Consider the following 26,400-nt stretch of genomic DNA (forward strand, 5'->3'; position numbering starts at 1 on the left):
TTCTATTTACTTTTTTCACTTATTTAATAGGCCTGGCCACTTGATTGGTTGATTAAGGTTTAAGTAGGTGTCATGGATACAGGGAACAATTCAGGTAACCACTGACTTAGATACACATCACTCCTTGGATGCTGCATGGGAAGCACCTTAAGGCACCCAAGGGATGATGGAGGGAGTTATTTACATAGTATTTGTTGCTGCTTATCAACGTTAAATAACGTTGACACCAAATTAACCAAACATTCAAGTCATCTATTCCCTTTCAGGATGTTTCCCTTCACATTCCCAGGAGAATTACACTGAATTGCCTTGCACAATCTCAGCTTCTTTCTGAGTCAGCTAACATGCCCAAGACATGTAATGATCTGTAAAATGCAATCTTACTTTCCCATTTACAAAAGTGCCTAAAGTACAACTAGTATACCTAGATTGTAAGATTTACTATGTTGCCTGCTGTTGATTACATTTCAGACCTTCTGAAACATCCCATTTGAGGATCAAGATCTACTAGAGAACAGGTATGTAGAACCTCTTCTTCAATTATTTTATTATGGCAATATGTTTGTCTTTAAAATAGCATTTTAACGGTGTTGTATTCTAAAATATCCTCTTCCCAAGGATTCTTATGGTGAATAATGCTGTATGGTATAATCCAAGGAAAATTAGGCATGCTTTAACACAAAGGGAGATCTGGCCATCACATCTAAAGGGACTGCACAGCACACCTCTTAAATGCCTTCCCTCTATTGCAAATAATGAAGGATAGGGTCACCTTCTTTTGTGGCTCATAAAATTGGATCCCCTGGACAAATCCTTTTGAAACTTGGGGGTATTTTGGGGAGAGGCACGGGATGCTATGCTGCAAATTTGGTGCATTTACCCCAAAGAACAGGCCCACCAGAGCTCCAGATACCAGCGGATCAATTTTCCATTATACCCTATGGGAATAAGTCTTCATAGTGCCCAGCAGACATTTCCCTCCCCCATCCTGCTTTCTGGTGACCCTAAAGCAGGGAGATCCCCTGCCCCCACCTGGGAATTGGCAACCCTAATCAAGGGCTTAAATCCTATGGAAATTCTCTGACCATATGAGAGTGAAGCTTAATTAACTTTCTCTAAGTGGAACCAATTAAGCTAGTTTTCTAAAGAGCTTCATGTAAAATGTTATTATTTACTGACTGACCTAATCAGCTCGCTGATAATTCTCTAAAACAATTTAAAAATACTATTGATTGAGACATTTATCCCCAAATTTGGTAACAGAATGTTTATCTTTATAGTTCTTGCATATTACTTTAAACTTTCCTTAATAGAAGTGATTGGGGTCTCAAAGAAACAGTCTTTTGAACAACTGTCATTTCATTATTAGGACATCTGGGTACCCAAAGATGAATGGCAAATGTTAACACAGGGTTTAAATCCCTCATATTGTACAAGAGATGTTTTAATCAGGCTCGAATAGGGTTGGCAAGTCCCTCGCAGCCTCCAACGGGGGACTGTCTTCGCAAATGCAATGCCATTTGGGAGGAAAAAACTCTATGGTACCTATTGTACCATAGAGTTTTTCCTCCCAAATGGCTAGAGCATTTGGGAAAACCATAGAGCTTTCCCAGAAATGCCTAGAGCAGCTGCTGTGTGACATCACTTGCGCAATGACATCACTTCTGGGTGACGTCATTGTGCCAGCGACATCAGGGGGTTCCCCTCACTGGCCCAATGTGAGCTGGTGGGTTGGGAACCTCCCAGGTGGAGGAATCCCTGCCCAGACTGGGGGCTTGGCAGCCTTAGGCTCAAACAAATGATTGTGGAGGGTGTTATCAAAATTTAAAGGCAATTCAGGAGTCACTAGGTGTGAACCAATCAGATTTTCTGTTATGAAACGTAAAGAGGGGTCCCCTTTGACTCATCTGAACAGACTACCTGGGCAGCATGAGACCTGCATGGACAAAAGACATGAGATGGAGGCTGTACTAAGGAATTCTGATAATTGTTTTTTGAAAATTGCAACTAGTGTATGCTTACTGGGTTTTGTAAAAGAGAACTAATGATAAGACTAAGAAATGTATGTTGTATATTATTAAAACACAGCTAGTTATATATTTCTTAATTTAAAAATAGATATGCTACTTAAAGAATTTTTTAAAAAAAAAGTCTTGGTAAACAATCTTTGGAAAGTTTTACATTCTTGAGGAGAAATTTGTTTCAAAAACCCAAATTTGTATTACCAACACAATTAATTACACTTTATCTTGAAACTACAAAAAAAAAAAAATCCACAGGTTAATACTAGTTTTTTGTCAAGATTGTCTTATGTCTGTTTATTAATACTCTCACTTGCTGAGTGTGTAGTAACATTGCCTTTCAACACTATTACTGTTAGTGATAATTAGTAGTTATATAACTGCATTTATTTTAATAACGTGAAGTTTATTTATCACCTGGGCTGGCAGTATCAACCAAGCTCTACTGAAAGCTGATATTTCTGAGGCAACAAAAATTGCGACACCAGGAGACTGATTAACAAAGATTGTCACACCAGGAGACAGATTTATTAAATTTGATATGAGTCTGAAGGGGTTGTCTTTTGTCCTCAACACAATAAAGATGGATCCTCATACTATTTTTTTCTTTTTGCTGCTGCATTTTCCATTTTCTCCTGCCAAATATAATGATCCAAAAGAACAAAAATTTGAAAAGAGAAGCTGTAAGATAAGCAGTTTTCATATGCAACATTTATAAAATTAATTTTTTGATTTATACATGTAAAATCAGAAGACACCTCAAGTGGGCTACAGAGAATAGACAGTCCACAGAACACTAAAATTTGATAAGTATCCTTTCTTGGAAAGATTAGAAACATGCCCAGGGAATGGTGGGTAATGATAGCAGAGCAGTAGCCAGAAATTTATGGTGAAGGGGCATGGGTATACTGAAGGGGGTAGGGTTGTCTGGTCTCCAGAATTTCAAACCCTGAGATTCACTGGGTGGAGTTTGCTGATGTCATGAGTATGCGGTTAGTGATGTATCTTTGAATAGCAGCAAATAGTGGTCTCGTGAATCACTTGTATATGGTATTTTATATGTAACTAGTAATAAGACTTGTCATGAAGAAAAATACAACAGCCTCTAGAAAGAGCCTTTGGTGAGTGCTCCCCCTCACTGTCTTCCCACCAACCCAAGTGAAGGCATTCACTCCCCTCCCCACCTCAATGGAAGCTGATCTCTCCCATCTGGAGAGCAGTTGTAATTCTGAGTGATATCCAGCCCTTACCTGGAGATTGGCAACAGTAGCTCCCCAGCAGGAAATGACATTGTACCTGTCTGAGGTCCCACCCCTCCTCAAACCCCACCCTCTCCAAGCCCCACTTCTTAAATCTCCAGTAATTTCCTAACCTGGAGTTTGAAACCTTCCCTTTATCTGCCCCTCTGACTTCAGCTTTCCATTGCCTTCCCCCTTCCTGCAGCCTCTACATAGGGAAAGAACAATCTTTCTCCCTAGTGCGTGTGTGGGGAAACCATAGCAGCTTACATCATTCTCCTCTCCCCACTTTGATCTGCACAACAACCCTGTGATGTAGGTTAGGCTGAAAGTCTGTAACTGGTCCAAAATCACCCAGTCAGTTTCCACAGCAGGAACCTGTGTCTGGCAAACCCTGTTCTGAAGCCCTAACTCCCGGACCACCCTGGCTGTCATAGGGGGAGCTGCTGCTGAACAGTAGCAATCAACCAGGTAGCCAGCCCCCAGGTGGAGTCTGAAGATCTCCTGGGATCACAACTGAACTCCAGACAACAGATCTCTCTCCCCATCCTGGAGAAACTAACTGCTTTGGAGGGTGGACTCACATCTTTCCCCCAGTCTATAATGTTTGCCAGTGCACCCCCCAACCCCCAAATGATGACACAACAGAAAAAATGATTCAATTCAGGCCCGTAGCCAGAATTTTTTTAATTGTGGGGGGCAAATGAGCACAGTTGTGTGAACACATTGTTATTTATTTATTTTATTATGAGTGAACTATGATGTATTACAAAGCTTCTACAAGAAATAATTCGCAGCCCAGCACTGAGCTGCTTCTTCTGCAGTATCTTGATGCTTCTCTTTCCTAGGTCTGCAATTCCATACATGCATTGCCTTGTTCTCCAACAGCCCCTCCCTTTCCGTCTATCCTACCCTCTGCCTTTCTTGCAACTTCCCCTCTCTTCTTGCTCTTCTCTTTTTCCCAGAATCCTCATTCGTTGAGATGAGCAGCTGAGCCTACTTATGGCACTGGCCAATTTGTAGGCATCCAGAGGAGATTATTTCAAGACCGCAGGTTGTCTTGAGGATAGGCTTGGGAGCCTGTCACTAAGGAAAACACAGGTTGGTACACACACACACAACTGCAAAAATACCGAAAAAGAGCAAGGAATAGTATCTCACCCACTTTTTTCTTGCTTCCTTTTACCTTCTTTACATTTGCTTGCCGTTCAGCTGGACTTGGTTAAATAGACAGCTCCTTGGTTAAATAGACGGCAGTATAAACGGTTAAACTGATGGCAATATAAACTGTTGCTGAGCCTAGCAAAAGACACCGGCTCACATGCACAGCCTTCTCATCACTTGTTACAAGCAGGTGACACCCTCCACCCAAACTTCCAGGCAGGGTGAATTTGGGATGGAGTATTGCCCATTGTCACTCACTCATGGCTACGGGCTAGGTTCAACTAGTTTTATTTACTTAACATTTTTCAAATGAATTAAATGGCTACTCCATTTAATGGGTACTCAGCTGGAGCTTCTGCTGGCCTTGCTTCTCATTGTCTGCACAGCTGTATATGCAGAGAGGGGCCAAGCTTTCTCTCTCTCCCCTTATGTATTGCAAGGCTCCTGCCAGGTTCAAAAGAGGCTGCTCAGCACCAAGGATGCTCCTTCACAGTGCATTCAGCCATAAGACATGTGATGGCCTGCCCCCATCACACCCGATGTCTCAGAGCGCTTGTTGATTAGCCCTACCCTAACTTGAGCAACTTGCCCTATTCCTGTCAAACTAGTTGTGGCCCAACCAGTTTTAGAACCAGGCCTATTTAATGTTGAAAACCATGCTGTAGAGTCAGCATGAAGCAGTAAAAAAAAAAAGCTTTACTCTTAGCCAATTCCTGCTCAGTCTTACATACCGTGACCAGCTGATCCTGTGCTGCACTTAAGGAGGGTCAGCCTCAGGAAAGATGCTGTAGGAAAGAAGGTGCAGCTGAATAAAGAAGCCTACTAACCATTCCTAACTGACTGACCAGCTTTGCAGATAACAAATTGCATCTTGAGGCTCATTTAGGGTTGCCAGACACCCAGATGGAGGGGTGTGGCAGGATGTGCCAGCTCTGGCTTGCCAGCCCTGTTCCACTTTGATTTCCTAGGTTTTCCTACCACCTTGAGAGGCTTTTCTTGCCAGTAACTGCCACCACCACCTGACCTTTTTATGGAATGGCTTCCCTTCCCTTCTAAGTACTTGCCTCTGTATCTCCTGCTGCCCAGAGCCTGGTCATCATGGGGACAGTGAACTACCTTGCGCACCCCTGGGGGAACAGCCACATGCCAACTTCCCACCTTCTCTCTTGTGCTCCTTTTAAAATAGAGTGTCTTAGATGGTGTAGAATAAAGAACTGTGGCCAGCATCAAAATTTATAAAGTATTTATTAAAAAGAAAATGTTCACAAACATACTTGTAGCACAGCACTAGATTGACCAAGGGTTACAAAAGAAATGGGCAAAAATGCAAGTCTTTGACCTCTCTATAAATGCCTTATCAGATACTGAAATATAGGACAGGCCCCTTTGGCTTAGGTAATTACAAATCCCTATGAAGTCACCATTACCTTGGAGCCTATTTTAGATTGTTTTTGCTGTTCCAAGAAACCAACTGTGTGGGATTTGCAGGTTAGTGGCTTGGAGTGACAAGTCCTCTGTGGCAAGGCCAGCAGAAAAGAGCTACAAAGGAGTTCAGCATTGTTGCCATCTATATCCAGCTGCATCCAGACTGTTTTTATAAATTTCTTTTCTACTGCTTACCTGGTGAGTTGCCAACTTGAGCTCTCTCTTTGGACTGTTTATTTGGTGTTAATTATTGTTTGATTACTAAGTGCTAGTTATGGGTTTCAAGACCAAAGACTTTGTCAGGGTGACAATGGAATTTTACAACAAAGTTGGAGTCCAGTAGCACCTTTAAGATTAACAAAGTTCAATTGAGAATGTAAGCTTTTGTGTGCTAAAAGCACACTTCATCAGACAATGAAATGGGGTAAAGTTAGCAATGCTACACATATCTTGTGGGTAGTGATTAAGCATGCAAAATAGTACAAAGTTAGAATCCAATTGCAAAATAGTGAAATTAACAAACTGAAGAATAACAGTTTGGTCTCGATACTACAAGCTGTGTGGGAAAACAGCAAAAGGCAACAAAGCAATAAACGTTGTCATTGGAGAATGATGAGGAGAATGGCAGTAAATGTGGAGTCTGTTAATTACTCTATTTTTCCTCAAGCATGGGTTAAAATGAGAACATCTTTTTCTCAGAGGTGTTTCTGTCCACCCAATATACTTTTTAACATGTAGCATAGCATTATTAATATCATTCCAGTTTGCTAATACAAAAAAAAATACATTAGAATACAATGGAAGATGGGTTTAGCATAAGTAATGACATAAACATAAGAACATAAGAGAAGCCATGTTGGATCAGGCCAATGGCCCATCCAGTCCAACACTCTGTGTCACACAGAAGCCAAAAAACCCAGGTGCCATCAGGAGGTCCATCAGTGGGGTCAGGACACTAGAAGCCCTCCAACCAATATCCCTTATTCCAGTTTGTCAATAAAAAAAAGGCATTATTCGGATACACTGTTCTAAAAGAGAAATACATTGAAATAAAGTGGACGTATTGCTCTTCTTGGTGACAATGAGTTTAGCATATGTAATGAGATAAGAAACCAATATCCCTGTTCCATTTCAGGGAGGTGTTTGTTCCAAGTTTCATAATAACTTGTAATTCAGCAATTTCCCTTTCCAATCTGTTCTCAAAGTTTCTTTGCAGTAAAACAGCTACTTTGAGGTCACCCAATGAATATTCTGGAAGGCTGAAGTGTTCTCTGACAGATTCCTCAGTTTTGTAATTCCTGATGTCAGATTTGTGTCCATTTATCCTTTGGTGTAGGGTTTGTCCTTTTTGCCCTATATAGAGAACTGAAGGACATTGTTGGCATTCGATGGCATATATAATGTTGGAAGATGAGCAAGTGAATGAGCCTGAGATGCTGTTGTTAATGCTGTTAGGTCCAGTGATTGTGTTTTCTGGGTGTATTTGGCAGCAAAGTTGGACACTGGTGCCAAACCTTGCAATAAACCCAAATCCCATTTTAATAGTGTTGTTTTAATAGTGGTATGAAGATAGTCACATCTTTTAATATTTTAATGTTAATGTTTTATATTTGTTGTTTTTATCTTATTTGTTTTAATGTTGTAGATTGCCACGTAGATTGCCCTTCGGGTGAGCGGTGGCTAAAAAATAAAATCTAATGACTAAAAAATTAAAATTACCAGCAGAAAGAGAAAGGCCAAGGTCACATTGCTAGAGTTGCACATGAAGTGACATCATCATGCCAGTGCCTTATGGGTGCTACTCAGGGATCTGGACCAAAACTCTATGTTAGGGTTTTGGTCAAATACCAGAGCATCACCCAGAAGGTGCTGAAGTGATGGCATAACTTTCTATGCAAAATCTCAACATGGGCTAGGCCTTTCCTTTTCTCCTAGTAAATCCCTCCATCCTCTGCCAGTTGTCAGGAAGTACCTGGCAACCCTAGGCTCATTAATTAATTGGTACTGAGGCAAACTGATCCACATGTGTGGATATCTCTTCCACACAAATGTTCTATAAAGGCTAATATTTTTCAAAAGCTAGACTGTATATTTCTTTTAAAATTACTGTTATTGATTTATATAGATCAACGATGTGGCTGTTTATAGCAGCAGTGTGCTTAACCCAACACGTTACAAATGCAGAAGGACTCAGAACCACGAGACATCTGAATCCTCAAGAATTCATGACTGTGGTAAATTGCTTATTTTGGACTTGGAAACCATGAATTATATGCGGTGATCCTCATCAGTTATACAAAGTAGAGTTGTTTGCAGTGTTCTGGTTCTGTTGATTCAATGTCTTCATAAACTTGTATGCATGTTTTGTTCTCAGTTATAAAACTGCAGTATTTTTTGTAGGTGATAACATTGTCCCCATGCTAGGAAAAGCTGTCCTTGCTAATTTTGTAGGGTAGGGCTACTGCTGCAGATGCTGGTTAGAAACTTAGCAGTTTGTGTGTGAGTTGACCTTTTAAAAAATAAAATAAAATAAAATAAAAAATATGGTACTCTTAGGTTGGAACTTTGATTAGTACGCCAAGACCACTGTGAGCACCAGACAAAAATTTCATCTGGGCCTCCACTATGACATTGATCCTAAATGACTATTTATCACAAAACTGTCTTCCTGCACCTATACTAGCTTTAACAAGTACTTTTAGTCCCTAGATGTTAAAATCCACTGCTACAGCACCAACTCCACCAAATCGCACTGCTACAGCACCAACCCCAAATCAGACTTTTCCTTGCAGCCACTGTGGCCAGATCTGCCTGTCCCACATTGGTCTTGTCAGCCACCAGCGAGCCTGCAGCAGACGTGGACTACTGCACCCTTCTTAAATCTTCATTCGCGAAGTCAAGCCGAGAGTGTTAAAATCCAACAAGCTCCAGTTCTCTCTTCCCATTCCATACAATCCTTTTCTCTCTTGCTGCTGCTTAAAGAAGCAAAAAGAAAGCAGGAGAGTAGGGCAGATTGGGCAATTGAATTTATCCTGAAGATATTTTCCAGAGTGGCCCAATCCATACTTCTGATTAGGTTTGAAGGTACAGATCCTTAGTAGATCAAAGGGTACAGAACTGATCAGATCATTTGGGAGTAATCCTAAACAGGTATATGTAGTTTATTCATTTCAATTCATTATGCAACATGGAATTCCTAAGGCATTTCTAAGGCATCTACTATTTCACTTTTATTTATATACTATTAGCAACATATGAGCGTGAAGCCTTAGCACTGGTTCAAAGGATTTTGTCACCCTAAACAGGTGCACCACCTGTTGCTTTCTGCTGCAGAAGCAAACCTAGTCCCAGAGATTGTCTAATGCTTATAGTGATATGTAGCTAAAGTGAAATTTGAATGGAAGACTTCCTAGATAACATCAGAGCCAGTTTGGTGCAGTGGTTAAGTGTGTGGACTCTTATCTGGGAGAACCGGGTTTGATTCCCCACTCCTCCACTTGCACCTGCTAGCATGGTCTTGGGTCAACCAGAGCTCTGGCAGAGGTTGTCCTTGAAAGGGCAGCTGCTGTGAGAGCCCTCTCCAGCCCCACCCACCTCACAGGGTGTCTGTTGTGGGGGAGGAAGGTAAAGGAGATTGTGAGCTGCTCTGAGACTCTTCGGAGTGGAGGGTGGGATAGAAATCCAATATCTTCTTCTTCTTCATCATAGTCAGTCGTCTACATGCTATCAAAATCCAGTTTTTGAAACGTTTGTCAAAATAGACAAGATTTTAAATCAATTTCTTGATTTAAATGTTTAATATATTACTTTACAAGGACAGAACTTGAAAAATTACTTAATAATATTCTTGCCTCTACATATTTTAATTTCAAAGAACTTCAGACTAATTTGTTTTGTAGATACTCTGGGCAGCCTCGCACTTCTCTTTCATTTAAATAGGTACTTATAAAGCACTGATTTTGCCAAAGGCTCGGGTTTTTTCCCCCCTTGCAGGGTGAAATCATCCAATATTGGGGATACTGCAATGAAGAATATGAAATCTTGACAGATGATGGTTATTACCTGCAAATAAACAGAATTCCTTATGGAATACACACTCCTGGAATGAAAGGTATGTTGGTAGTTCTAGCACTTTGCATAGGAAACCATTCATTGGCTGAATTCAGATGACAAATTTGAGCTGACATAGGCATGGCCTCCGGGAGGATTAAAAAAACAACAGGTGGTGCACCTGCTTAGGGTGACAAAATCCTTTGAACCAGTGCTAAGGCTTCACGCTCATATGTTGCTAGTAGTATATAAATAAAAGTGAAACAGTAGATGCCTTAGAAATGCCTTAGGAATTCCATGCTGCATAATGAATAGAATAAACTACATATACCACCTGTCCCGCTCTCATCTGACACCTGTCCCACTCTCACACTCACTTCATCCTACAATGTCTCTGAGATGGATCAAATAGCTACCACTTGGGAAGTGGTAGCAAATTCTTCTTCTGCACTCCATCCATCTTTCTGAGTGTCTGAATGCAAGAGAGCACAAGTGAGGTGGGTGGCAGTGTGAACCCACCAATCTGCTCTAGGCACTCACTGGTATTCCTTTTTTAATAAACTGTCCAGAGCATGAGTGCATGTGCACATAAACACATGAGTGCATGGCTACTAAAATGTAAGGGGAAAAAGGAAACCTAAGCTGTGCTAAGGGGATGGCATGCAACAACTTTGTGAACATGCCAGTGACCCCATGTGATATATGGGTGCATCATGCAGGAGCATCTGATTGGGATTTGGCCATTCCAGTTTGGGGCAGTACAGTTTGGGTTGCCTCCAGTGCGTGTGAAGCTGCCAGTCTTTATTGAGCCATTGATTCTCAGTCCTCTTCCCCACCTCCCAACATATTTATAATGGATTGACTGAGACGTAAGTCTGAACTTATCTACTACTTATTTCCCTACCTTTCCTCTTAATTGTACATTTCCCGATTCTCTGTTTCACATGTTGTCAAACTATGGTTTGAGTTTGCTCCCCAAATCAGAACTGGAAACAGGCATGAATCGGCATATGGCCAAACTACAAACCAAACCACAAACTGATCTGAGAGGTTTGTTTGTGAACTGAACAGATTTGTGGTTCATGGCCCTTTAAACAGGGTTTGCAGAAAGCCTGAAAAACAGCTAAGTGAAGGGGAACAGCCTGCTTCTCACTGCTCAGCAGTTTTGGGCTGTCTTCTGCAGTCTCTTTAAAGTTTAAAAGGACTACACAAGACAGGATGAAACAGCTGTGTGGTGAGGATTCAGTTTTTTGGGCTCTCACAAAAGCAGGCATTTAAAGGAAGTCCGAGTTCCTTTAAACACCTGCTTTCTGCTCTACCAAGCAACTTAAGCTGATGAATGTAACCATGAGCTATATTTCTACATACTTGACAGGAAAACAAAAGCAGAGCAGCCTAGTGAGTGAAGTTTTCCTCCAAACAAAGATGGACTATGGGATAGAGCCCTCAGCCAATTGCAGGAAGGCTTTCTGTGGCTGTTTCCCTTCTCCTCCCTTCCTCAGTCAATTGAGGGAAGGCTTTTTTTATCTCCTCTGTAAAGCAGTGCCAATAGATGGAAGGCTTTCTGTGGCAGGTTCCCTCCTCCCTCTCTCTGCTAATCAAGGGAAGGGTTTCTTTCTCTCCTCTGCAAAGCAGTACCTCAATCCTTAGCCAATGGAACACAACAGACCTTGAGTGGTGGTTGATGGGCCAATAGCAGATGGAGTATACACCATAGACAATAGGAAAGTTTCATTTTGCCAATACCACTATGCTTTTATTATAGAAAGGATTTCTGTGAACTTTTCTATTGGTTCCAATGCAGTATATGTGTGTTGAAGCTAAAGTTACTGCTGGCATGTAGTTCACTTTGGAGTATCCTGACCCACAATTAGTTTGTGAATACCATAATTACATTAATTCACATCAGAACTAGGGATGGGCATGAACAGATTTGTGAATGAAAGTTCATGATAAATTTTGGCCAGTTCGTGATTCATAAAGCAAAGTTTGTGACAGGTCAACTGGCATGAATTTTCCACAAACTTGCAAGCTGTTTGTGGGGGTTCATGTCACTTCATGAATGGATATATTTCCAGACATACTGTCTCAAGTCAATCTAAATGTTTACCTAACTTCAAAGCAACAGGGTGGATGGACCTTGGAGGACATATAGAGGAGTAATCTACATCCTGGGAATGCTGTGACTTTGGATATCTCTGGCTTGCACAGGATATGTTCTATACACTTCTGAACCTCCTGAACCTGCACCTGTCATTTCCCCAGAGAACAGTCATTTCGCCCCAGGTGACCATTTCCCCAGAAAGCACTTTCCTGATGGCACCTTGTTTGTGGGCTGTAATTTGGACCCTATAAATCTCAATTCTTACCAAACTTGGAGGGCAAGTAGAGGAGCATCAGTTGGAGATCCCTTGTGAGTTTGGTGTCTCTAGCATGCTGGAGGCCATTCTAATGAATCACAAACCTCACAAACAAAACTGGTTAGGCCCCTAAAAATTTGTGCCAGTTCATGGCCACAAACTACAAACCAACCTTACAATGGAGGCCCAGGTAGCAGCCACTGTTAGATCTGCCTTTTTTCATCTTTGGTGGGTGCGGCAGCTGGCTCCTTTCCTGGAGCACAATGATTTAGTGATGGTAATCCATGCTATGGTCACCTCAAGAAGAGATCACTGTAATGCTCTCTACATGGTGCTACCCTTGACGCTAACCCGGAGACTACAGCTAGTGCAGAATGCTGTGGCATGGCTGTTAATGAGGCTGCCGTGATGGGAGCACATTCAGCCAGTGCTGAAAGAGCTGCACTGGCTACCTGTTGTGTTCTGAGTTCGCTTCAAGGTGTTGGTATTGACCTTTAAAGCCCTTTATGGTCAGGGACCTGCCTATCTACGGGATCGCCTTTCTCCATATATTCCCCAGAGAGCACTGCGTTCAGGGGCAAAAAACTTACTGTTGCCCCCGGACCAAAAGAAGCCAGGTTATGTGTGACAAGATCTAGGGCTTTTTTGGTGGCAGCACCAGAACTTTGGAACACCCTTCCAGAAGCTATAAGGGCCCTGCGGGATCTGTCTGCATTCCGCAGGGCCTGTAAGACCGAATTGTTTAAGCAGGCCTTCGATGCTTAACTGAAAGAGGGCTGCCACCGGACATCACATAGAATGCTGGTGATCGCTGTTCGAAAATTCAAAGCCGCCTATATTGTACTGATGTAGCACCACAGAATGATTTTTAAAAATTGAAATATGTAAATTATGGTTTTATATGTTTTATTGGTTTAATTGTATTGACATGATGTTGTGAGCCGCCCTGAGTCCGCTTGCGGAAAGGGCGGGATATAAGTCAAACGTAATAAATAAATATATAAATAAATAAACTTCATTTCCCCAGTTCATGCCCATCCTTAATTAAAACGACATAAGTGATTTTACAAAAGTGTTACCTTCTTTCCTAGCAAAGTGATAACTGAATGAAAAGCAATACATTTTTTTAATGTCATGATGAGTAAACAGAAATGTACTATGACTATTCTCTGATTATGTAATTTCTTTCTCAGGATCTAAGCCAGTCATCTTACTTGTACATGGTTTGATGATGGAAGGCAGATCTTGGCTGGCAAATCTTCCCAGCAATAGTTTGGGTTTTGTCCTGGCAGATGCTGGCTATGATGTCTGGATACTAAATAGTAGAGGTTCAACCTGGTCTAGAAAACACCAGACTCTTTCAATTGACCAGGAAAAATTTTGGGATTTCAGGTATGTTCAGGAGACCATTTGTAATATAGATGGGTGGATGAAGATTTTGTCTTGAGTTCTGTCACTAAAGCACACCTATAACTAGCTTATCATTGTGGTCTGGATTCTCATTGCTGTGGTGTAGTCTATCTTACATGACCAAATGAACAGTAGTGTGTCTTAAAGACCATTGATATATGTTTCATGGGCCTTGAGTGTCAGGAACTGATTTTGTTTATAGTCTAGTCATCTGGGTCCATTAGGGTCTGATTAGTCATCTGAGTCCATTAGGGTCTGATTACATGGCATGTTAAATGTGAGTTGGGTTGGGGGAACTCCTAACCAACTTGCATTTAATTTGTGACCTGGGACTCACCTTAAAAATAGTGAATGGGAGCAAATTGTCTCTCATGTGCTGAACAGAAGTAGGAGGGGTTTCATCATTCCCTTCCTTCCACCTTACATTCTTTCACTAGCAGAAAATAAACTCTTTTTTGATCCAGCTGCTTGGGTGACTATTCCACTGGTGTGGAACCTGACTTCTCAGATTCATCCTCCAAAGATGAGGTGACACGTGGCTGGCCCACGACAGTTGCTGGTAATTCCTAGAGCAACATGACGACTTCTGGGATTTTCCAGGAAGTGTTGTCATACTGTATGTGATGTGAGGATTGCCAGCACCAAGTCTCCTACCATAACCAGAGGGCTGTCAAGTCTTATAAAACCAAATTTTAACAGGGATAAATATAAAGTTCTACATTTAGATTGGAAAAATCCAATGCATAATTATAGGATGGGACAGACTTGTCTTGGCAGTGCTATGAGTGAAAAGGATCTAGGGGTCTTAGTGGATCATACACTGAACATGAGTTAACAGTGTGATGTGGTAGCTAAAAAGGCAAATGCAATTTTGGGCTGTATTAACAGTAGTATAGTGTCCAGATCATGTGAAGTGATGGTATTGCTTTACTCTGTTCTGGTAAGACCTCACCTGGAATATTGTGTTCATTTTTGGCCACCGTGTTTTAAGAAGGATATGGTCAAGCTGGAATGGGTCCAGAGGAGGGTAACAAAGATGGTGAGGGATCTGGAGACCAAGTCCTATGAAGAAAGATTGAAGGAGCTGAGTATGTTTAGCATGGAGAGGAGGCAGCTGAGAGGTGCTATGATCACCATCTTCAGGTACTGGAAGGGTTGTCATATAGAAGATGGTGCAGAATTGTTTCCTGTTGCTCCAGAAGATAGGACCAGAACCAATGGACTGAAATTAAATCAGAAGAGTTTCTGACTGAACATTAGGAAGAACTTCCTGACAGTAACAGCGGTTCTTCAGTGGAACAGGCTTCCTCAGGTGGTGGTGGGCTCTCCTTCCTTGGAGGTTTTTAAAGAAAGGCTAGGTGGCCATCTGACAGCAATGCTGATTCTGTGAACTTAGGAGGAGGTATTTGTGAGTCTCTTGCATTGTGCAGGGGGTTGGACTAGACAACGTTGGGGGTCCCTTCCAACTCTATGATTCTATGAGTCTATGAAATCACAGACAGCTTAAAATAACAATTTCCAGGCTTTTAATAGCATTAAAAATCAACCCTTTAGTGAAAATTAATTTTATCTATGTCATATGTATCTTTGTGTTTTAGTTTTCATGAAATGGGGATATACGATATTCCAGCAGCAATAAACTTTATCCTGCAAAAAACTGGGCAAGAACAATTGTATTATGTTGGCTTTTCTCAAGGTAGTACAATAGGTAAGTTAAGAGGAATGTAGTGAAATTTATTTCTTCTTTCTAACCTATTATATACAAAGGGACTGGTGAAGAGGATTTCATTTCAGTGCAATAGGGTAGGCTTGGTTACTTAAACAAAAAGTTTACACTTGGAGCACCTAATCCCAATTCTGTCTTCAGTCTAAGGATCAGAATATAGCCAGGACTCAGGTTAGAGTTGTGACCTTTTAATAGATAGAGGCTTGTTGCCATTGAGAGCACTGGAACTTGGAAAATGAAATTGTATTTTATAACATCTAATAAAACCTATATTTGGGATGGGATTCTGTTTGTAGTTGGGAAAGGGCTGTTACAAATTGGGTTTTGGCCTTACATTCAGGGATGAAGCCATTGGCTCCTGCAAAATGTTTGCTTCTAATCTGTTAGTAATGCCCTTGAAATCCTTACACTAAGCAGTGCTCTAAAACAGGTGTCACCTAATGCCAAAATCTGAAATAATAGAAATAACATCATCTGCAAGGATGTAAGATGAACAGACATGGACAGCACTGCTGTTACTAGCATTTGGTTTGAGGCACCCAACAGCATGAACAAAAACAGAAGTGATAGAAATACAGATCCATGTACAGTCCCAAGTTTTAGACATCTGCTACTTTTGACATGCTTTCTTGTTGCAGGTCTCATTGCCTTTTCAACCATGCCAGAGCTTGGTCAAAAAGTCAAGCTTTTCCTAGCCCTAGGTCCTGCCTATACACTTACCAATAGCAGTGGGCTTATTTTTGGATTCATACTAATTCCTCAGGGATTAAGACAAGTATGTATTGAATTTATATCTTCATTATTTCGCTAATATTTTTCTCTTATGCATTTGTATAGGGTTATTAATGGCACAATGGATTAATAATCTCAGGGGTATGGGAGGAAATGGTTAATTAAGGAGCTGAGTTCTTGGACACTGAAAAATCAGTCAATATCATTGTAAGAACTCTCCTGTTCACTAGATTCCTTCATGCTTTTGATGATATTAAATTCCTCACAGATGGGGTTAGAAGCTGTCATGCATGAATCAGACCTTCGTAACCACTTACACGCACTTCATGCTGTTTACTGGACAGCTGTGAAGACCTGATCTGCCAGGAGGGTAGGGTCACAAGACTGAGAACTGCCTTGGACTCACCAAAGTCATATCCGTACTCATCAGTTCAATGAGAAGAGATCTGTAGTTGGAACCTTAACTTTTCATTCTTATAAGGACCACTTTTTAGACCTGCTGTTAACAACACTTATAATGGTTAGTGCATTTTTATTTCACAGCTTATGTGGGGCAACAAGGAATATGGTGTTTTTAGTAACAGTTCAAAGACCAGCATTGCCAAATTCTGCAGCTATGCTGTAATGGACCGGCTTTGTCTCCAGTTCCTTTTTCTCAGTTTTGGATTTAATGAGAAAAATCTAAATGTGGTAAGTTATTGCTATTTCTAGTTTTTTATTTTTATTTGCAAAGAACAGCCCAGAGAAACAGAACCTATAAGCACACAAATAACAAAATGGGGAGTGGGGGATGCATATTTTTTTAAAAAGGTAAAGGTAGTCCCCGGTGCAAGCAGCAGTCGTTTCCGACTCTGGGGTGACATTGCTTTTTTACGGGGTGGTTTGCCATTGTCTTCCCCAGTCTTCTACATTTGTATATTACAGACAGTGCAAATTCCATAATATTTAAAATATAAAAACATCTATATTTAGACAATCTGATAAGTTAAACACATGTTCCTTGAAAAGTTCTTTAGGCACATCCCGTTTTCTAATATTCTGTCACGTAATCAGAATTAAGTACACTGACAAATCTGTAGGAGTATCAATAATTAGCATATCTAATTCTCAACATGGCCCCATCTGTGGATACTTAAATCTGTGAACTGGTGGTGTGAAGACAGAAAACAGATTTTCCTGAAAATTTGGAAGACCTTGAAGGTTTGCAGAAAATCTTGAAAGCAAACAAAAAACAGAGAGGTATTTAAATTTCCCCCAAAACAAATGAAGAAACTTGGGGGAGGGCTTCAGATTAAAAGGAGGAATATGATGTGTGCAAATCTGTGCCATCATCTTTATAAACAAAGCTGTTCAAGGCATTATATGCATTCCCTAATGAAAATAATGGCCCCTACCTAGAACTGAGCAATCAAGGTAAAAAAAATTCCCCTAATTGGTTTGTAGGGAGCTCCCCTCTGCTCAACTGTTTGGTTTAAATGGCCCCTTGCTTTTCTGCTCTCCATGCCTTTTCACGGGGAGCAGAAAGCAGCAGAGAGCAGAAAACAGGGGTTTAATCTTAAATGACTGATGAATCAATATGAACCAGGTTGGTTAGTGAACGAACCTCCTTATTTGTATGGGTTTATGGTTCGGTTCATGGTTCATTCGTGAACCATGAACAGAACCAAACCACAAGAATATATTTCATGCCCATCCCTGAAGGTGGTTTCCTTAGTTGTGCCTACATGCATCTGCAGAACATATGGTTATATGCCTAGATACGTACCTGATTGGTTAGGTTGCTTGCTTAGCAACACATTTGACTGGTCAACCAGGATCATGCCAAGTGCAGGCAGACTGGCACAAAGAGGGATCTTTCATTCTGATTTGTATGCTTGTTCTGAACCCTTTCCTTTGCTTGGGTTGAACCTTGAGTTGGTTAGTGAACTCTGGACCAGGTTTAGCGTTACTGATTGGAACACCTACTTTTGGAGTTTTGGACTCTGAAACTCTGTTTGGACTCTGTGACTTAGTCTGTACAGATAACACTTGGATTAGGCACCAAAACTTGTAAAAGTATCTAGGCTAACTATTTAGGATTTATTATTTTCTTCCTTGCTGTTCACTGCTCTTGTATTTGTATATTCCTGCAAATTACTTTTAACAAACCTTATTAATTATATTTTGAAGTGTTCTTTCCGTTTTGGGACTTCTATCTTAATCAAGTACTTTGGGTCTTCATTAGCTACAGGTACCAGAGTGTTTTTGGAGCTCAACTTGCAAGCTTCCCACCTTGCAGGAATTACTTCTTGGTTAACACCCGGCAGGGCTCGGGAGTCTGTCTTTTGGTCTCTGACCGGTGGGTTAGCAAAGGGACTGCTAGGGTTGCTAGGCTGGTGTTGGAAAATACCTGGAGACTTTGGGGATGGAGCTAGGAGAGGGTGGGGTTTGAGGAGGGGAGGGGCCTCAGCACAGTACAATTCCATAAAGTCTACCCTAGATCTCAGGGGAGCTAATCTCTGCCAGCTGGAGATCAATTAGTAAAAGTGGGGGATCTCCAGGCCCCACCTAGAGGCTGGCAACCCTAGCTGGTGGCTAGTTACCCTGGGGTCAAGAATTATTCCCAAACATTTTGTATTTTGCTCCAGACAAATCAAAGGTTCCCTTAAGAAGCTTTTGATATAGATTCCTCTTACTGACTTGCAGAATATAAATGTATATACTTTATACCTTTGTGGCTGATCTTTTTTTTAAAAAAACCAAATCTTTTCTTACTGATTTTCTAGAGTCGAGCAGATGTGTATCTTGGAATCTACCCTGATTTTACTTCTGTAAAAACGGTGAATCATTGGGGACAGGTAGTCTACCACTTTTTTCCTTTGCATTCTAAAATGTATAGATTAAACTTTTATATCTGTCTGAATATTTAGTTATTAGTGTACACATAGGTGTTTTCAAGTTAATATTTCAATTTTGTCTTTTAAAAAGTGACATTCAAATATTAACTGTCGACCTATACTCAGTTATTATTTTAGGTGTTTTTGCATTGGAAAAAAATAACTGTAAATAATTGTACAAGAACTAGTCTCATAATTCAATTTACTGGATTTTTAAGTAGTATACAGCCATTCCTGCAAAGAAAAAGGGTGTCAGGGACAGAGATTAAGACCTATCTTGCTGTATGTTGTCATGGGACCTTTATCTCACATTTTATCAATTGTTTCTTAATTTTTTAATTTGTATAAAGGTCAGCTTTTATATACGAGTGCACTGCTCTGAAACTATATAATCTTCAAATTGGGGAGGAGCAAAACCAGAGGTTTATGGCTGGGAGACATTTAACCTATCAGATGAGTAGGGGGGTCTGCTGCTCTGTTGTTAGATTTAAATGTCTCCCAGCTATTTAAACCCTCTTGATCTGCTCCCCATCACTTCTAAATTGCAGGGAGCAGAAACAAAGGGTTTAAATGGAGCAATTTCATCCCCAGCTTTCCGCTCCCTGCCACTTTTGTGGGAGCAGAAAGCAGGAGTTTAAACTTTAAAGGGCTTATGAACATATATGAACCAGTTCAGTTCATGAACTGGGATATAGGTTCAGGGTTCTGTTCATGGTTTAGTTACCAACCACAGACCAGACCAGACCCCTAAACTGTGGTTTGTGCCCATTCCTACCTTGGGCTAAAAGCAGTTGGGAGGAAGAATAGTGCTTTGCATGAAATAAAAGATGTAAGACCTCAGAACTGTGACGCTCACTGATCTTTCATAAAGATATATGTCAGATCCTTCCTCTATACAGATCTCTCACATTTCATTTGGTTGGGCTCCATTTTTCTTTTGAGGGGATACATTATAAGATTTGTGAGGTTAATAATCCTTTTTTAACTCTTTTTTAGATAGCTTTTTCTAATGAATTTAAACATTTTGACTATGGATCTAAGAACAAAGATATATACAACACGGTAAGGAAAAAGGGGTAATGATGGGAAGGAGATTTAACAAATACTTTGAAAGATTTTTTTTTTTTTTTGCTAAAGTTAAGTTTAAAGAAAACTACCAGGGTTTTTTTTTACTTTTTATACAAGTTGTTCTGGGACTGTCAAAGACTGAATGAATTGGGGAGGCAGTTTCATTAATATAAATATTAACACTGGGTATCTGAAGAAGTGTCCGTGAGCATGAAGCCGTGCATTTTGAATAATTTTTTGTTGGAATTAAAGATGCCACTGGACTAAAAATCTGTTCAACTGTTTTAGACAAACATAGCTGCCCACCTGGATCTATTAACACAGGGTGTGTTTAGTCCATTTGAACTCTAGGGGGAACCATAGTGCATTATTTCTGCTTCTTTTGTTTTTCTTGCCTTGTGTTGTGCTTCCCTTCTACCTGTAAGTTCTTGTACCCTGAAGGTCTCTCTGATTTTGAAGATCTACAGTTAGTTAATGCTTTTCCCAGCTCCTGTTGCTGTAGTAAACTTTATTGGCTCAACATCTGCTGGACTTGATTATTTCCTAACACTGCCATCAGAATGCACATCAATAAAACAATCATAGTTTGAAACTGCAAACATGCAACTGGTATGCATTCCCATCTAGATCCTGTCCTTTGCTTCTTGTTTTCTGTCTTTTATCCTGAAAACTATCATGTTCACAGTGGTGTAGCTAGGGCTTTATGGGCCCGGGGCCCAAGATTTATGTGGGCCCCCCTATGTGTGTGCACGCCTCCAGAAACAGGATATGATGTCACTTCCGGTGATGTCACTTCGGCAAGATGGCCACCACTTGCGAGGGAGCCCTGCTGGAAACAGGAAGTGATGTAACTTCCCCGAAATGGCCACCACTTGGGGGGGGGAACAGGAAGTGGTGTCACTTTGGGGGCGGCACCCCCCCCCCAAGATGGCACTGCTGGTGCGATCTAGGTCATGTGATTGATAACCTGATTACCCCACCACACCATGTGACAGGGAGAAATGCCACAAGCAGCCTGCTGGCCCAGCTGTTCCCCTTGTGCCCTGAACTTGTGGGACTTCTATATTAAGCAAGCTTACAAGAAAAACAAGGAAAACAAAAACAGGCATACTGATGTGGTTTTCAACAAGCAAAGCGATAAGGAGGTCCCCATGGAACGTCTAATCACTTAGATTTTCTCCCAAGCTAGGATTTCCCTTGCCTTTATGCTAGTTGCTACTATCAGATCTTTCCAGGGATCCCTGGATGTCCCATAAGTAAGAATAAGCCAGTCAGCTATTTGTTAAATGCAGTTCTTTATCTATAACTTATAAACATATAGATACACACAATGCAGGTTAAGATGTAACACATTACTGTTTCAGATGTTATGGAATAAGAATCAATTAAGGGGCTATCTGAGGGGTAGCTCAGACAGTGTCAGGTGACCACTAGCCAGAACTCCAAAGTCCCTTAGTAGCTCTGCCCTTTTATACTGTTCTGTCCAATGGGGTCCGGGAAGCCCTCTTGACTGTAGTCTATCAGGTACTCCTTGGCATATCTCTGGCTCAATGAGTATTTTATACTGACAGTACCAACTCTATGTGTTGCTTAGGAGGCCTAGGGACTTAAAAGGGGCCTTTCCTATCCTTTTAGAAGGACAGGCCTATATGATTTTATATATGGCTGTATAATTTAAATGGCTATATCTGTTATGTAGGTGCATATAGCTTCGATTTACTCAAAGCACTTCAATGTATATGTAAGGCAAGGCTGAGACTCAGTATATCTCTATACCATAGCTGTAATGTAGATAAGCTAACCTAAGAGTATGGTGTTGCCCTTTCAACTTTCAGGCACTTCCTGGCTGGGAGACTACTTCCCTGTATCTGATTTCTCTGTAGGGGAATTCTAATGCTTAGAAAAAACCCTCTGAAAAGCATTCAGGAGTCTCTCTTTGTATTTCAGTGCTAGAAAGATAGATTAGTGAAATATAGTTTAGCTTCTGCTTGAGAAGCCTTCATAAAAGTCACCAGCAAGAAGTTACCAGCATTTACCAGCATACATATTTCTATGAAAAGTCCATTTCTCTCAAAAGCTATGAGAAAGCTTTTAGCAGAAGGCAAGCAGGCAAGCCTTTAGCAGGGATGCCTAAGGGGCCTTTTCTTCAGTACGCATGTATGAAGCAGTTATGGAACCTTTACCTACATGTTTAATCAGAAACAATGCCTCTTTATTTTCGCTGCAGCTTCTTGCAGTGTATTGAGCGTAGGGGGTGGGAATAAATTATGGCATGGCATTGTGGGTAGAATAGCCTGGAGATCTGAAGATGGTTTGGCAGCCGCAAGTTCTAGCCCCTAACTTATGCTAGTGGTGAGCTAGACTTGTTTTTTAGGGACTGGGAGCGGGACAATGGGGGCAAGAAGGCCCTTGCGGGTACCTTCCTTGGAAATAAGGAGAGAGGGGCCCAGCCACTGATCCCCAAAGCATTTGGGCTGCGGCTCTTGGTCTTTAGCACTTTGTTGATCCACCCGGCTCCTAAAGGCCTCACCACGGGAGGGGGGGGGAGAGTGGAAGTTCCCTGTGGATTTCAAGGGAACTAGAAGGCCTTCCAAGCCAGCCTCCTTCTCAGCTCCTGGAATCCAGGAGCCTTGTTTGTTTGAAGCCCCGGATTTCGGATGGGGGCGCAGGTTTAGGGGCAGGGGCCAGGACTCCCTCTGAGCTGTGGAGTCTTGTGAGCAGCAATTCTGCTTGGTGAGCTGTTGGCATTAAAGTTGTAAGCTGCTGCATCCATGAGTTTGCTCTGGGACTATTTCTCCTGAGCGAAGAGAAAAAATGTGTGAGCTGGCAGCTAAAGAGCTGTGAGCTAGGCTCACACTCACTCAACATAGAGGGAACACTGCTTACAATGTTCCCTCTAAGCTGTGGAGCCTTGTGAACAAGAACTCTACTCAGTGAGCTACTGGCATGAAAGTTGTGAGCTACTTCAGAAGTCAGTTTGCTCTGGAGCCATTTTTCCTGAGCTGAGGCAAAAATGTGTGAGCTGGAGGCTAAAAACCCCCCAGTGAGGGAGGCTCACACTCACTCAGCTTAGAGGGAACACTGGCAGGGACTGGGCTGACGTGGGTGTATCCTCAGCAACGGATGTCCCTCCCCTGTCGATTGCGATTGGAAACAAAGCAGGGCCACTTGACCAACCAGACCAACCCAGTTGTATTCAGAAGCACACTTCATCAGACGATGAATCCAGTACAGTGAACAGAGCTACCTATAGCTGGTGGGCAGTGGTTCAGAATGCAAAATGGTACAAATCTGAGATCCAGCGACAGAATAGCAAAATTAACAAATTGAGCAAACCTTTGATCTGGGCAGCACAAGCGTGAGAAACCAATAAAAGTGTGAAAAGGTCTGTAGATCCAGGCGGGCAATTGTGTTGGTCTGAAGCAGTAGAACCAAGCAGGAGTTCAGTGGCACCTTTAAGGCCAACTAAGTTTTATTCAGAATGGAAACTTTTGTGTGCTGCAAGCACACTTCATCAGATGAGGAATCAGGTACAGTGAGCAGAGCTACTTACAGCTAGTAGGCCGTGGTTCAGAATGCAAAATGGTACAAATTTAAGATCCAGTGGCAGAATAGTAAAAATTAACAAACTGAGCAAACCTTTGATCTGGGCAGCATGAGCGTTAGAAACCAATAAAACAATAACACGTCAAAATGTGAGAAGGTCTGTAGATCCAGGCGGGCAACCGTGTTGATCTGAAGCAGTAGAACAAAGCAGGAGTCCAGTCCTACCTTTAAGACCAACAAAGTTTGATTCAGAATGTCAGCTTTCGTGTGCACACGAAAGCTTACATTCTGAATCAAACTTTGTCGGTCTTAAAGGTAGGACTGGACTCCTCCTTTGCGAGAATGTCTGCTCATCTCTCTCCTGGGCCAAAAGGAGAGCATTTCTGGCTGTGTGTCCCCCTCCCCTTTTTTTTTTTAAAAAAATCCTTTTTCGCTTTGCCAATGGGGCACTCTTGGGTCGCTGCTGCTGCCTCGGACGGCTGGTGTCTTGGGCTGGGCGGGAAGAGCCAGGGAGAAAGAAAGTGTGTGGGTGGGGTGGGGAACGTAGGCCGAGTTTTTCTTCTGGGCTGCCAGCCGTCCTGCGATGGAAATGCATGGTGGGCTCTTTTTTACTTTCCCCTTCTCCTTTTCGGCCCCCTCTGACTCGGCCTGGGTGGGCAGCAGCGAGCAATTTGGGAGGCGCGGGAGCGGGGCCTTACCTGCGCGGGACTTTCACCTGACCTTTGGCGGCTCCGGCTCTGACGCCCCTGCGCGGAGAGAGAAAAAGTCCCGCCGGCGCCCTTTCTCTCCACAAGTCCTGCGGAAGAGGGGAGGGGAGGGGAGGGGGAAGAGCGCGGGAAGGTACCCCTCGCTCGCCCCTCGCCCCAGGGGAGAAAGCAGGAAAACCAACACATTTTGGGAGCCATTAGCTCTTCAGAGGCGAATCTCCTCGGTGGCTTTTGCGCCTCGCAGGACGAAGGGGAGGGGGGGAAGGGAAGGGAACGAGGAGCTCCGACGTGCGCGCGCGCGCCCCTCCCCACCACACCCCCTTCCTCCGCCATGCGCGCGCGCTCCCCCTCGCTGTCGGGCGCCTATTCTTTTTCTCCCCCCCCTCGCAGCGCAGCAACACGGTCATTGTTTGGGGGGCCCCCTTGCCAATGTGGGGACCCGCCAGACCTAGGGCGGCTCGCCCCCCCGCCCCCCTCCCCATGCCACTGCATGTTCACTGTTGCTTAATAACACAGCCAAAGTCCTTCTTAACTCTAGTGCTTTGATTAAGTTATTTATTCTATGTGGGAGTAAAAAAAAAACCCAAATCACTTATTAGCTCTAAGTCAATATTTGTTATATTATTGCTCTAGGTAGAATACAGGTGATCCACCAAACACTTTGTGAATCATACCTGGAGCAGAAGTACAGCAATTTTAGAATGGTGATTGGGGTGCATTAGAAAAATCAGTATTAAGAAATTGACTTCTCACAATGCTAACATGTAAGCATCCATTAAAAGAAATATGTGAAAATTAACAAAACATGTATAATTAATTGATTTACTGGAAGTCATTTCATATTTTTGATCTTGTTATCAACAGACCACTCCTCCATTTTATAGAATAGAAGATATGACCGTGCCAACAGCTGTTTGGAGTGCTGGGAAAGACAGTGCCGTAGATGAAACTGATACAGAACTGTTGGTCCATCAAATCCCTCATGTAGTATTCTATAAGAATATTCCTGACTGGCAACATATGGATTATGTGTGGGGTCTTGATGCTCCTTTGGGCCTATATCCTGATATGCTTGCTTTGATGGAGAAGTACAAATAAATGCTTTGTATGAAATCTAATTTGCATATATTCTGTATTAACATGGAAACTTCGTTCTAATTCTATTGTGGCTTCCTTAGGGCTGTATTTTTTAATGTGTTCCATATTACAATCTGCCCAGTTTTCACTTCAGCAGGTGTACTGGCAAAATGAATGGATAGCGCAACACAGAATGAGCCTGCTTCCTATGCACAGGTGGACCCTCTGCTAATGCAGGTGACTGTGCTGACAAAGTGCCTCCATTATCCCATCTAACATACAACAGTTTGAGTCGATAGAGCCAGATTCATTTTACATTCACTCATGCTGTATGTTTTATAACAGATCTCTGAATCTTTGGATTCAGGTCCCTAGGGCTTGGAGCCACTGATGAATTTCCACACTTTTTTGGGGGGGGGGGTTCCTTTATTGTGGCACAACTTCAATTTATGCCCCCCCCCACTGTTCCTGGGAGTTCCATGTTCCCAGCAGCATTTAGAGAGATCATTTCATAACACAGCAGTAGGGGTGAGATGGGGAAGTTGCACTCTACATATAGAATTCCTTATGGAAACCTTGCAGTGGGTTCAGACTTAAATGTTGATGGTTAAGCTGGGAGGAAGTTATGTACCCCTGCTGAAGTTTAGCCTTTGTTTCAGCTTCCATAACAAGTATAATTTTTCCAGCTTGTTCCACTGGACATCCTTGTGTTTCCTAAATTACCAGTACCTTGAACATTACAGAGCTGGAAGCACCATTACAAAACGAATTAATATTGGGATGACTAAAAGAAGATTATGGAAAAGCTGGTGGATTTTTTTTTTATAATGGCCTTCACTGTGAAAGATATTGAACAATGATTTTAGCAATCAGAAGAAAAAAGTCAGATAAAGTTCTTTAAAAAAGGTCATTTTTCTGGAAATTTCCTGGAATTATGACTAATCTCCAGACTACAGCGATCAGTTCTCCTGGAGCATCACAACATATTTTCTTAGTATTC

At 41.9% G+C, this 26,400-nt stretch overlaps 1 protein-coding gene across 2 annotated transcripts; it reads left to right on the top strand.

The window, feature by feature from the left end:
• The first annotated feature begins 404 nt into the window (after positions 1–404).
• LOC132573654 (lipase member M-like) lies at positions 405–25,441 on the top strand. Of its 2 annotated transcripts, none has more exons than XM_060241278.1 (10): positions 405–518; positions 7,974–8,082; positions 9,842–9,959; positions 13,452–13,650; positions 15,267–15,376; positions 16,033–16,169; positions 16,670–16,816; positions 18,892–18,963; positions 19,999–20,078; positions 25,188–25,441. In XM_060241278.1, exons 2-10 carry the CDS (start codon positions 7,981–7,983, stop codon positions 25,210–25,212), a joined length of 990 nt encoding a protein of 329 aa, XP_060097261.1. In that variant the 5' UTR covers positions 405–518; positions 7,974–7,980; the 3' UTR covers positions 25,213–25,441. The 2 variants fall into 2 exon arrangements, with proteins under 2 accessions (XP_060097261.1, XP_060097260.1); XM_060241277.1 differs by having other exon boundaries at positions 19,999–20,064.
• Positions 25,442–26,400: the final 959 nt, after the last annotated feature.

The sequence above is a fragment of the Heteronotia binoei genome, chromosome 6 (assembly GCF_032191835.1).
Source record: "Heteronotia binoei isolate CCM8104 ecotype False Entrance Well chromosome 6, APGP_CSIRO_Hbin_v1, whole genome shotgun sequence".
NCBI classification, from domain to species: Eukaryota; Metazoa; Chordata; class Lepidosauria; order Squamata; family Gekkonidae; genus Heteronotia; species Heteronotia binoei.

Bases quoted from the DNA above. Each gene is read 5' to 3' on its own strand.
- LOC132573654 (XM_060241277.1), top strand. From the start codon at position 7,981: ATGTGGCTGTTTATAGCAGCAGTGTGCTTAACCCAACACGTTACAAAT. The intron at 8,083-9,841 runs GTAAATTGCTTA...CCCCCCTTGCAG, and splicing joins CTCAAGAATTCATGACTGTG to GGTGAAATCATCCAATATTG. The intron at 18,964-19,998 runs GTAGTCTACCAC...ACTCTTTTTTAG, and splicing joins CGGTGAATCATTGGGGACAG to ATAGCTTTTTCTAATGAATT.